Below are 14,524 nucleotides of genomic sequence, written 5' to 3' on the forward strand. Positions count from 1 at the left end.
ATTAAACTTAAGTTTACTTACTACCACATTACTTTTCTACTATTAAGGTAAAAAAATATGTGTTAGTTAATCACGGTTAAGTGGTAAAAATTTATATAGAAGACAAGTGTAATATTATCATGGGAAAATTGTATGAAATAGCAAACATTTAATTCATATTAAATGTTATAGCTATAATTTACTTTATTTCCAATTCGCAGCTACTGGCACATAATTTGCTATCTAGCAGGACCCAAGATATTGTATAAAGAGGCGAAAGGTATATGTGTGTAAAGATATATACAAATCCAAGCAGTTCTTTTCTATCCCCATTTATAACATTTTCTCCTAAAATCTCTCACCCAGATTAGTTTCCTTTTACCCACATTATTTTTGAATTTTCGGTTATTTTCTCTCCTAAATTCTCTCACCCAGATTAGTTTCCTCTCACCAACATTATTTTTGAATTTTGAATTGTCGACATTACCCTCCCGATTGTGCTATTAAAATTTCAGGTAACCGCCAAAAACATGTTGAAATCAACTTTATATTTTTTTTCTTTGTATTTTGTATAATATTTTTAATTTTTTTCATGAATTTTCATATACATATACAAATTCAACTAATACAAATTTTTATTTATATACATATCACACACACACACACACACACACACACACACACACACACACACATATATATATATATATATATATATATATATAATTGAAAAGCACAACAAAAAGAACATATACTTATACAAATTACAGCTAATACTATTTCTTATTTGCATATAGATTTCACATATACACTTATACAAAAAACACGTACATATACAAATTACAACTATATGTACATATACAATGGACAAACCCAACAAAAAACACATATACATATACAAATAACATCTAATATACAAACACAATTATCATAATTAAAGACGAACATGATTGTATACATATACAAATATAAAAAAAACTGAAATGTTTTATACACAAATTATCTAATTGTATAAATGAATTTAACAAAACTGAACAATTTGTATATAAATTGGATGTATTTAGCGAATTATACAAATCAAAAGTTTCATAGCAAACATAAAATTTTCTATGGAGCGCAATTGTGCAAACTATAGCTATAGCATACAAATATGTTTTTTATATTTGTTAAACCTAAAATTCACTCTATTATCATTGATTTTCTTCTTGGGCAATTTACACATGCATTTTTAAGAAAATGAGAGAGCAGGCCCAATAGAGTGGGCCTGAAGTAGATGTGAAATAGTTTAGGCTTAACAGGCTGATGGGTCAGCCTACAACAATGTTAGTGGCAAGATGCAGTGGCGGAGCTAGGTAGAATTACACTTGTGCTTCGACTTTCTAAAACAAATTTGGATCATTTTTCAATTTGTGTGTGTCAGCATACTCTTCTCAATTTGTGTTCACATTTTTGGTACTCACAAGTAATTACAACTTGCAGGATACATAAACTGTCAGAACATTAGTACAAACACAAAAAGTTTGTTTCTCTATTAGTAAAATTTAACATCACACACACCGAGGGAATTTCTGTTAGGGTATATACTATTAATCATGTGTTTAGACATAGTATTCTAACAATTTTCAAGATTAAATATCTAAGTGGGAGATTGTTAGGGTATATACTATTAACCATGCATTTAGATATAGTACATTACAACAATTGTGATGGTTAAAAGTCTAAGTGGGAGATTGTTGGGATATATACTATTAACCATGTGTTAAGAAATAATATTTATTATAGAATAAATATTTGCTCAATTTTAATAGATCATATGTTCGTTTATAGTGTCTGTTTACTTATATAGTAGAGGATTTAGTGTGTAGAGTTTTAGCTTATACACAAAGGATTAAATCATCGGTTCTTATAAGTATAAATTTTTTTGTTCACAATCTAGGATGGAAAAATTGGACATGCCATCGGTACGATTGTAGCACAAGATTTATGTAATTTATCTTGATTATGGGAGCAGTATAGTTCCAGCTTCTTGTGCTAGTGCATTTTGTTTGTATTGAACGGGACCGAGTAGAGATAGTTATTTTAGACTGGCTGACAAAAACATATTCTCTAAACTATTAAATGTACTTATATTTTTAATCCTGATATAACTATTATGATCTGTATTTATTAATTATCGTTTGATTTATTAAAAGGTGAGATTCTGAGATGGGTCAATATGCCTGGTAAGTTGGATGATAATAATATATATTGGTGAAATAATAAGTTAGTTTATGGAATCCATGTCTCGTTATAGATATTGATTGATATGCCTTTTTGAGAAACTTATAAGTTTTCATCGTGTCAAACCTTGCAAGTGGATTTATGAATCCGACACATGAAATAAGGTAAGTAGTGCTCTAAAGTAAATTAATCATTAAGTTAAATTCGTCAGTAATTTAATTTATTGATTAATATCTGAAATCTTAACATGGGGAATTACATAAGTGTTTAGTGGGGAATTACGAAATATAAATAAAGGAGTGCAATTACGAATTTCTAGTGGAATGATTTGTAATTTATTAAGGTAAGAATAATTCAAATTAATTATTTGGAATTATTTCCATAATAGGAAGCCTCAATAATTAATTATATGGTCCCTCCAGTGCCCATATTTAACTAGAACTCAGAATCATATTTCTTAGGGCAAAAAGGAGTAGGCGTGTGTTTTCTGGTTTTTCAAGAAAACTGGTTTTCTTCTCCTTTTTGGATTGGGAAGAAATCTCTATAAATAGAGATTCTCGTAACCTAGAAAAAGATTGATTAATTTCTATTCGATACTTGCCCACTGAAGTATTGAGAGAGTTCAGATGTGAACCTAACTTGTGAATTCGCTTGAAGGTCCGTCTAACTTGGGGATTCGCTTGAAGGTATCTGCTCACGCTTCAAGAGGTATTTATCGAATTAAATTCAACAAGTTTATGTGTTCTAGCATAAACGATTTGGTTATCTATTATTCATGTAAGCAGTAAAATTCTAGTATGGTTTCGTTGTGCATATAGTTTTCCAACAATTTCCCCCCTATCTTAAAAACATCATTGTTAAAGTAAATACTAAAATCATACCATTGTTACAAGTCATACTCAATACATTCACATTGTACAATAATTGACAAAAAAGGGGCAGTCTGGTGCACTAAGCTCTCGCTATGCACATGATCCAGGAAAAGACTACTACAAGCGTCTATTGTACAACAATCAACTAACATTCCCCAATACACTGACCTGACGAGCCCTTATCGTCCGTTTAGTGATATATATATTCCAAAATGCACACATTTTCGTAAGAGAGCCAAATATTGAAGCGACTCGCTATTCAAGTACTACTGCTCAGAGCCTCAGTGTGAGATCTGGTGTCGAATTGTCTTTTTCAACAGACGGAGTCCACTCTACAGAATTCACATTCGAACATCCAGTAAAACTAATAGTAGGATGATGAGAGATGTCAACATTAGTTACTTGACGAAAACTGCCAGGCCATAATAAGTGATCAGCCTCATCGATATCCTCAACGTATAAAGACGGACTCTGATGGTGTACATATTCAAATCTCGCGCTCGTCCTGAAATCAAGTGATCCCCTTGCTTGTGGAAACCCCTGGTGCATTGAAGAATGTGCTTTGATTCCCAAGGACCGGGCAGTAGACCCGTGCAAAGGCAGAGCAGCCAAATTACCATACCTTTCCGAAAAGATTCCCATTCTCATAGCTCGTTTAGCTAATGTTCTCTCACGTTTATGAGCATTCTGGTGACCGCCAAGTGCCTGTGAACTATAGAATTTACGCTTGCAGAAATTGCAAGTGAAAACTCTTCTAACTACTGCTTCCCCTGAAGTTTGTGATGCTGCAAGTTCATTGCTGCTTTCATCACAGGTGCTTGATACTGAAAATCCTATCGAATCTTGGCTGGCAAATTCATCGGTAACAGAATTAAACCCGAGAGACAAGTCAAGTGACACGGGCTCAGGACTAAACTGAGAAAACTCAATGTTAGAAGCAACCTGACTAGTTATATCAGAATCATTTCCAGATGATGCTTCCATCTTAATTCGCTTATAATCCGTTACAACGGAGGGACTAATATACAGAATTTGGTGATCAAAATAACAATGAACTACATCTGCATCACTAACGTTGTCCTGCACGTGATACGAAAATCAACATATTATTTTCTGAATAAAAAATCTGTACTTTTGCACTTGTGTCAGTTCCTCCAAACATGCACTGCTTTTGCAGGATCCGACAGAGCAATATGACATAGGAAAAAATCCGGCAGTCATACACAAACTTCAAATCTGTGTCTAAAAGTATCTGTTTTGAAGTGTCAGGCTACATAACAATACAACATAGTGCTGAAAATCATTCTATTGTAAAAAATTGTAGAGTTAAATGGTCAAAAACGCACCTAAAGTATCCTGTTTTTTCGAGTCTCATATCCAAACTATCAGGTGTGCGAGTTTTTTACATGAACTATCACCAACTATTTATCAAAACACACCTCAACTATCAGGTGTGCGAATTTTTTTACATGAATATGAGAACTCTAGAAAATAAGAACTGTTCCTTTTGCAATAGTTTTCCAACTATTGATGAGACAAGACAAGCTATTGAGAGAGGGGAAGAAAAAGAGGGATTGTTCTACGTCTGTCGAGACATTTTCTTTTATGACCATCAAGTATTCGAAATTCAAAGCCATGAATAATCCAAATTCACATCACGTAGGTCCATTCAAGATCAAAACACTTTCTACTAGGTTTTTTACCCTTAATTTTCAAGGCTACAAGTAGAACGTAATGAAACTTCTGGTTAAGGGTGGAGGGATCTCATTCGACTACACTCCTTGGTTGGTGGTGACTTCTATCCCACAATAATAACTACTACTATAGACAAATAATTAATCACATAAGACATGTTTATTGAGGAAGATTAATCCATTTTAGGTATCACAAATGTTACAAAAAGGATCTCATCACTTAAAACTAGATACACAATTTTGTAAACTTATGAAGTCTATATCTAAAAAAAAAACACATTCTATAGCTTCAAATTTGCAACAAGACATGATAAATTCTAACACAAAATCTAGTCTCCCCCCCCCCCCCTCCTCCCTCTCTATGATCAAAGTTCAAGATTGATGGAAAAAAGTAATTATCCTTGTTTAGTTTCAACCATAATCCAAGCCAAAAAAAAAGAAAAGAAAAAAGAAGCAACAAATACAAAAAGAATCAATTGAAGAATTTAAAGAACTAATCAAAAAACATGAAGAAAATAAAATACCTGTGGTAGGATACATATTTTTGTTGAAGAGGAAGAGGGGAAGTTGTTGTTAATTGTGGTACCAAACAGTACTTTTCATCAAAGGACAAAATATGGTGCTGTATAAAATAGGCCCACAACTTTGATCAAAGTGTTACAAGAAAAAGGAACTTTAGGAGTGGGGATATATGAAGGTGTTCTTTCATGTTTAATTATGAGAAACCCAAGGTCAATTTGTGAGGTGGGTGGGGGAAATAATGGTACATATTTATTTATCAGTTAGTCATCGCGTGTTTTCACCAAATCAAATAAAGTGGAGATATATTGATGTACTCATAACTCTTTTATTATAAAATTTTACAAAATGGTGTCTCTTGACATCGCTTGGCCTAAGGTATACACGTGTCACCTAAAGAGTGTAATCTACGCAATTTACCTAGGCGTAAGTATCAAAGATAAATTCTACAATTTGGATCTACGACCTATAAAGTCATGCAAAAATAGTTTTACTGTTGCTCCAACATTCACTTTAAAAATTTAGTTATGAAGCTCACACAACTCTACAATCGTAAAGAGTTCATTCAAATTTTCTTCAGCGAAAAATTATATCGTATGTATAGTAGATATTGAATTTCATTAACTTCTTCCTACATTTCATCATTATATTTTAAACTTTGTTAATAAAAATTCTGATTCCGTGACTATCCGGAACCTCGAACACTTTAATTGTACCATCTCTTTTTGGTTATAATATAAAGTAGAAGACGACAGAGAATCTTTGGTGGAAACGACATGAATGACTATATAGTTTAACTGTTTTCTATGATCTATTCTAGATTTTCTTGAAACTCCAAATATCTTTTCTATGACATCCCACAATTGTTCCTCTTATAATTTTTCAATAAAAAACATATTGTATCGGATATTTAAATCATATATATATATATATATATATATATATATATATATATATATATATATTCGAGATGATATATATAAATCAATTTGAGTGGATAATGTGTGTTTACTTATTTAATTATATATAAATTTAAGTGTCTATTTGTACACATTCAAAATTAAAGGTCATGTCAATTGATGTCAAATATTAGACCTGATATATTTTTTACTTACTTATCGAATGCCAGAAAATAAATAAGAAAATCACTTATTTTTATAAATAAAAAATTAATTAAAATATCTTTCTAAAAGAAGAGATAATCTATTATTTTTTCTTTTTTAAAAATAAAAAATTCAATAAAAAAAAGGAAATAAAATTATATCAAATTTAAATCATGAATATGTGTCCGAGATCGACCATAATAAAAGGGAAAGATGGCCTTTCATTGTAATGAATCCATATAAAGTCACTTTACCAACTTTTTTTTAGGGGTGGCATGTCCACCATGTCTTTCATAATACAATATATTATTATCATTCAATTTTATTTGTTTCATTAATTCACCATGCAGTATTGCAGACTGAATATATTGAATAATAAGTTTGTTTTTGTTTCCTTATAATTATACAGTCTACTTCCTTAATTATTACCAAAACACACAGGCCACATGCCTGGTGCAGTGTGTTCACTTATATTAAAATATATTTATACACAGAGTCATCTTTAAGAGATTTAAATTTAGTCTTCTTAGTAAAATATGTCATGTTTTTTTTAGTTATATGTATTATTTTCATAAATTAGAGTCGTATGAGGTTTTATTGCTTATTGAAATTAATCCGTATAGCGAATGGTCATGACATATTTTAAGTGAATGACTAATAAGAATATGTTATTAGAGCTCAAATGGAACAAGCTGAGGTAATTCAAGTATTTAAATAAAATTTACTGACAAGTATATTAAAAAATAATAATCATATATTAAGCCTTTTTTTTAATTAACCAAATTTAAGTGCAATGCCCTTTCTATATTCGTTTTTCCATGATCATATCATTTCCTTTATCGACCATAATTAATTGTCTTTTTTTCAATTAATTATCATAATCTTTGAGGAAGCCCATAATATTATTTCATTTTCACCAATCTCTAGGACTTAGCCCAACCAACACTTGGTACTCTTTAGTAAGTGGACTTCTCTTAATTAGCACCATTATCCTAGGTTAGTATTAAACTTAATTTTATATATGTGTTAAACCATTTAGATTGTATTTACGAAACATAGCTACAGTTTTAAAATGTTTATGACATGTAGCTACATTTTAGGTTTTGTAGCAAATACACAACACACACATGCTTTGATACAATATGCATTGATATAATTCTTTCGCATGCGGCTTTCCTTTGATACAATATACATTGATATAACTGATATTCGTTTGATATAACTGATACTTGCCGTATGAATACAACTCTTTTGTTGATACACATTCGATACAACAATGATAGCTATACTTCGTAAAAAACGTAACTACAACGATATCTATGTTCTAATAAACTATAGCTATTTATGAAATTTTCTATATTTATTTTCACTTTATTCTAAAAGAAATTTAATAATTTGTCCCCCAAGTCCATCACACATTTTGCACGTGACTCCCTTAGATCCAACATAAACCATAGATTAAAATTAAGTTTTGGCTTAATCCCAAAATTAACCGACAAATGCACGTTAGCGCCGCTTAAAACGCGGCTCAAGAACCCTTTAACCTTAAACTAATCTTCAATTAAGTACCCGTTAAGGATTAATTAATCTTATTGAAGCTTTTGTCAACTAGGACTAATTTTATTATAGTACACACTCATTGGTTCTCCACCAACCTAATAAAGCGCCAACTAATTATCTTTATTTTCATTTTTTTAAGATTAAAAAATGTGTAATGATCCAAAATTTATAATACTAGGTTAACAATTAAGACAAGGCACTATAATTAGAGGCCATTGATAATATTAATTAATTGGAGTATACATTCTTAATTCCACCAAGTTAAGGTAGTGCACTTGCTTTTGTAAATTCACATGCTTTGCTTTTTATTAATTGTCCTTTAGGTTAATTGTTTATGCATAAACATATGGAATATTTTTCTACATCTATGTGGTATATGCCTTTCAAGAAGTTATTGATACATCTTTTCTTTGGTATTAGATTCTCCAATTTGGTAGGATGGGGAGGGAAATTGAAAATTAGTTATATAATATCAAAGTTGTTGAGTTGTCCATATCAAAATCATTTTTTTAATACAACATAGAATTGAATTTATAGACTAATGGTTGCATGTATATATATATTCTTCGTATACTCTCTATGTCTCAATTTATGTGATACAACTTGACTTTTCACAAAGTTTAGGATGGAAATGAAAACTTTTGAAATTTGTGGTCAAAAATAAATTTTAGACATTCGTGTGACTATAAATTATTTAATTAAGAGTAAAAGGAGGATATTAAATTTAAGTTATTTTTAATTATAGAAAAGTGACATTCTTTTTAGGATAAAATTAAAATAGAAATTGTGTCACGTAAATTGAGACAGAAAATATCAGTTAGGTGCAGAGTTCAAATACTAGGGCAAAACTCTTTCCGACTTGTTATTACCTTAAAAATAGTGAGAAAATGATGGAAATTAGTTTACGTATATCGGTCATGGAATCTAATGATGATTTGTACAAATAGGATCTTTCGATGCTATCGTTAAATTTTAATCCTGTTAAAAAAACATGTATAATTTACATAAATTTCATTGGGTCGTTTGGTAGAGTGTATAAAAATAATATCCAATAGAGTGTATTAGTAATGCAAGCATTAGTAATGCATGTATTAGTTATACTTGTATTAGTAATGCATAGATTATTTCTTAAGCATTGTTTGGTTTGGTGTATTAAAAATAGTATGCATTGTATAAAAATATTTATTTACAAAAGTATCCTTCACAATTATGGTGGAAAAGATGTAAAAGTACTTTTGAGGGGTAATTGAGTCTTTAACCATATTAATGCATACACTAAATCCTTTGCATTACTAATACCATGGATTTCTAGGTATTAGTAATACACTCCTCAATACACAATAGAGTGTATAACTAATGTACCATGAAAAAATGCACCAAACAAGGGATTACTAAAACATATAATTAATGCATGCATTATTTTTGCTAATACACTCTACCAAACGACCCCATAGTGTTAAGAGCTAATTATATTATTTCTCTACTCTTTTTCAAATTACAAAAATCCCTTAAAATTAATGGATTTCGGATACATCACTAGACTTCCGGATACATCACTGGACATCCCGGATACATCACTAGACATCCGGATACATAGGTGAGGGATGTATCAGAGAGGGGAGGGATGTACCCGAGAGAGGGATAGAGATGTATCCAAGCGTGAGGCCCATCATCATCCCATGTCCAACTTATGATTTTGAGTGAAGACGGTGAATTCTCTTCAAAAGCCCAAATATAGGACTAATCATAAGCATTAATTTCTCATGGACTTTAAAATGGGCTGGTGACTATAATCAAGCCCAGTTCAGATTGTCCCTCGGCCTTGGTCCAATTTAATAGTGATATAATAGTTGAATTTTTTTGACTTTTTTTAAATATTACATCATTTCTTTATATTTTGAATAGCTTTAGTGAAAAATTCTAATTCCCCAAAAAATAACTTTTTGTCTAATTTTCGACTTGTATACACTATCACAAGTATTGAATAACCTTTTAACTTCTACAACTTGCAAGAAAGAAATTGTGATACACCATTCTTTGGTTTGCATATATTTAGCAATTCTTATGTATACACATGCAAGTTTTGTCAATCCAATCGAACCCTTGAACAATCTAACAAGATAGATAAAAACAAAAATAGTACTAAATCTGAACAAGTTTTATTAATCGATAGAACCAAAAACTTGTGAATACTTATAAACAACACGTACAAGTTCTACTCATCCAACAGAACTTGAGAACAATTTGGATTAAAATTACGTCCCACTCAACAATATGCAACGTATGTGGATATGGAGCGTGGCAGGTTAATATATCTTTTCTACTAAATGTTTTCTCCCATACAAAGATGTGGATACATATCAGCCATCAAAATGACAAAATTAAGTCTTGGGGGGGCCTTTAAATTTCAGTTTCTCAACTTGCTGAATTGGACAAATATTTAAAATGTAATGTGCACACTAACTTATCTATCAAAATTAGAAGGTCCTACACTACTATTTTTTCCACTGCACATGGCTTGACTCTTCTAATACTCAAGTCCACAGTGTTGTCATTTTTTCTTTCATATTACGAGTTCGAATGGTGAAAATAATCAATAAATTAAAGTAATAGATCGTATATAACTGTATATCACATTTTTGGGATGAAACCCTTCCTCAAACCCAACAAATGTAGAATATTTGTGTTCCGAACTGTACTTTTTTATTTTTATTTTTGGGAAAAATATCCAAGGAGATTTCATTTTTTAATATGTTAACTGAGCAACGTGGCAAGATAAAAAATAAATAAAAATTCTGGTGATGTAGTTATATCAACAAATACAATGCTTAAAAGTTTTTAATTACAATATACGATTGACACGTTAAACAAAAGGTATGAAATCTATCAAAAAAGGAATTCTTTAAAAAAAAGAAAAGGATACACGTAATATATTAGACAAATACCACGCATATGGAAATGAGATTAGAAAATAGAAGACTTTATAGGACAATATTACAAATCCATGACATGATAAACACACTTTTAATTTTGCTGGTAACATATCTTAAGAGAAAAATTTGTGGTGTATATATAATAGTACTGTCATAAGTTTGAATCGCAATAAATGTGATATCATTAAATAGTTTCTCAATACATTTATGAATAAAACTTCGGAAAGAAATATCGAGTCTCTAAAGGAGATGTATATTACGTATGATGGAGGACGGATCGATGAGGAAATCATGTTGAACCTAACATTTGGACTTTGTCGATTACCGTCGGCTGATACCTCAACGACTTCTCTTTTGGGGATTTAAAACCATTGAAAAGTATATAATTGCGGATATTCTGTTTTATTTTATTTTTGGTCCTAATATGTGGATATTCATTTATAACATGTTAGCTTTTTGTTTGACATTTTCAACCAACTTCATTTAAAACGCCAAATAATGTGTGAGCAACATTTTCAAATTCACCATTGATAATTATAGGGGATGAATAATTTTTATTTTTTAAAAATTCTTAAATAGAAATTTTAAATTTGGAATTTAAATATGAAATAAATATGAGAAGGAGCCTTTCTCCTTTAAATAGGCGTCACACCAATCCAAATTAATTAGGATTTCAATACGAATATCAAATAAAATAAAATAAAAGTTTGAAGTCACGAAAAAAGAATACAATACACTTTTTTTTTATAATTTGTTTTATTACCAAACAAAACTAACCAATGTAATTTTCTCTTAATCTTGACTATATAACATATCAAACAATATATTTTTTGATAAACTTTTTTGTGAATCTTTATGGAGATACATGTTGGATTCAAATTAGTTGAACTTCTAGATGCGCAGAATTGAATCAAAACTGGTTGAATTAATAAATAGTCAAATTTATTAACCACATTAATCGTAAACAAGCTAGTCGGATCATAATATTTATGAGTTAATTTTGTCATCCTATGTGACACGTCCTCTATTCCCCTATGACCACGCTAACGTACAGGAGCGTTAGAAGAATTAATTGTAAACCCCAACTAGAAGAAGAATTATGCCAAATTTTTAATTCTTTTTGTTTCAATTTTGCCTGCACAAAAGTATAATATTTTTCTTGAACGACGACCCTAAAGATTTTCAGTATATATATATTTTCTCTACAAAGATTCTTTTTAAAAAAATAAAAATAAAAATACTTCAATCATTATAAAAGACCCATTCATATTGTTTTAAAAAAAGCCTTATAAATATAGGCAGCGTGCACTAGTAGATGATACTTATTAATATTTTTCTTGAAGAAAGATCAATTAAATACATATAAACTAAAAGTGGGTATATAGTTTGGTTAATTTCCTCTTATATCAAATTAGAATATTAATTAATGGTATTAAATTAAGGTCAAAATTGTTGATAAGATTATAATTATTAATTCGTACAAACGTCCCAACGCATGACTCGCGGACCAACCATGGAAATGTCAAAGTAGTACAATGATACAAGCTTTAGAAAATGAAGGAACATAAAATAAATAAATAAATAAAATAGTACAAATGAATAAATTTATGGCCCCATCGCGAGAGTGGCACAGACGAATCAAATTATTAAAGATTATGGTTGGATGAATTAAATTTTACCACCCTTAATAATAAGTCTGAAGTTCGAGTCTTGAGAATTAAGAAATTATTAGCGAGAAATGATGTTGAGGAGTGGACCGAATCAGATGAAAAAAAATGATGGTCTCCTTATATGATCTTGAACTAGTTTTGGATAGAATTATGTCAAATATTATTAATTTACATGATATCACAGTAACACCCCTCCCAGCTCTTGTTTCTGATGTTGAATCCTCATGTTAAACTGTTTGCGCTTTACACAGTCTTGATCATGAGATAGGCCGTTGAAGTGTTTCACCTCAGATGGAAAAAAAAATGATAATCTCCTTATATAATATTAGAAATTAAAATTCTCCCTTTTGAGCTAATTTTTTAGAGTTCTTTTTACAATCGATTTCCTTTTTAATGGGATATGGACAATAAAATCAGAATTAATTGAACCAATAAGTACAACTAAATATCATACGACTACTCAAAAGAGTATAAAATTTTTACGACACAACTCAACAAAGTCCAGAACAAAAAAATAACTTAATCTTTATTTATTTATTTACATTTTTTTTTAAATTAATATAACCATTGGTATACACTTGAGTATAAATCAAGGCGACTATAATATATTATAATTAGGATTCGAAATATCTATAGTTGACTGGCTAAAAATATTTAAAATAAGATATATTATAAGGTACTTAAACAAAATGCTAAATTAAACACTAATCAATAACTTAGATAAAAATGATATCTATTCCGCTACCACATATCAGATTGTATTGATAGCGTACTTTTTTTACACGGTTAGAAATTATATATATTATGAATCATAATATAATATACTAACTTAATATTCACGGGAGCATTAAGACAAGAAAAAAAAGGACACGTCACTGTTTTACAGCCTGGAAAGGAGGAAACTCGACAAGACCAAAATATATTGAGTTATTTTGATAGAAAAATAAACACGTCACAACTTAGAATTAATTCTTGGTAATCTTTTAGTTTTATCAATTTTTAAATTAGAAGTATTTTTAAAAGGTATAATGTGATTTTAACTTAGAAGTTAGAACATTTTAAACGAGAAATTTAGTCCTAATTAAATGATGAAATTCCAGAAAAATATGAAAGTGGTCACTGGTCACTATATTGAGGGGTGGAGAGACAAGACATGATTGCAACCTAGGAGAAAAGTATTTTCTTACTTTCACTCTTCATCTCATAGATGTGATGTGATTTCTTCACCTTTAGAAGTCTCGAATTCGTCCCTTAAAATAATACTTCATTTGTCTCAATTTAGATGACATTTTTCATTTTTTGAGAGTCAAATCGTTTAAGTTTGATCGAAAATTTGTGTATGGAATCTTCAATTTTTTAAAAATAAACTACGTAAAAAGTACTAAAAGTCACAATAGTTGACAATTCAAAAAATATATATGAAAAATTTACGATCGAAGATAGACTTATTTAAATCTTAAAATCTGAAAAGTGCCACATAAATTGAGATGGAGGGAATAATTTTATTTTATTTTTGATAAAATTCACTTTTCTCTTAATGCAACTCAAATTCAAATTAGTGGGGTAGTGGTTTCTTATACCACATGGGTATACAAAAGAAAAACAATAATAATTTATGTTAATCAAGATAGGATGGAACATTTATGATCCTTCGTTCTTAACTAAAGATCTCGAACACTAAAAATCTCCGATGAAATTTGGCTCATCCAAAGCTTTTCCAACAGAAATTCCATTGAGAATCGCACATTTCCAACATGCATCCTTTGGAAATTCATGTGTTCATAGTAATAATATTAAATAATATGGACAAAATTTTTGATAGGCAGCATTTTCTTCTTTAATGAGCTCCAGAATAATTGAATCGATGAATTCTGAAGACCAAATAACTATACACATATAGTGAGTGACATGAAAACAAAATATATAGAAGCAATTTTTATATACAAACAAGTAGAAGAATTATTGTAAGATGAA

The 14,524-nt window shown here is 29.9% G+C and overlaps 1 protein-coding gene across 1 annotated transcript; it reads right to left on the minus strand.

Annotated features, from left to right (window-relative positions):
• Window positions 1-3,053: 3,053 nt before the first annotated feature.
• Window positions 3,054-4,088, minus strand: LOC125818712 (zinc finger protein 4-like). Its single transcript, XM_049498223.1, has one exon. It carries the CDS (start codon window positions 4,053-4,055, stop codon window positions 3,345-3,347), a length of 711 nt encoding a protein of 236 aa, XP_049354180.1. The 5' UTR covers window positions 4,056-4,088; the 3' UTR covers window positions 3,054-3,344.
• Window positions 4,089-14,524: the final 10,436 nt, after the last annotated feature.

Source organism: Solanum verrucosum, unplaced genomic scaffold (genome assembly GCF_900185275.1).
Source record: "Solanum verrucosum unplaced genomic scaffold, falcon-dt-bn FXZP01000252.1, whole genome shotgun sequence".
Lineage (NCBI taxonomy): Eukaryota > Viridiplantae > Streptophyta > Magnoliopsida > Solanales > Solanaceae > Solanum > Solanum verrucosum.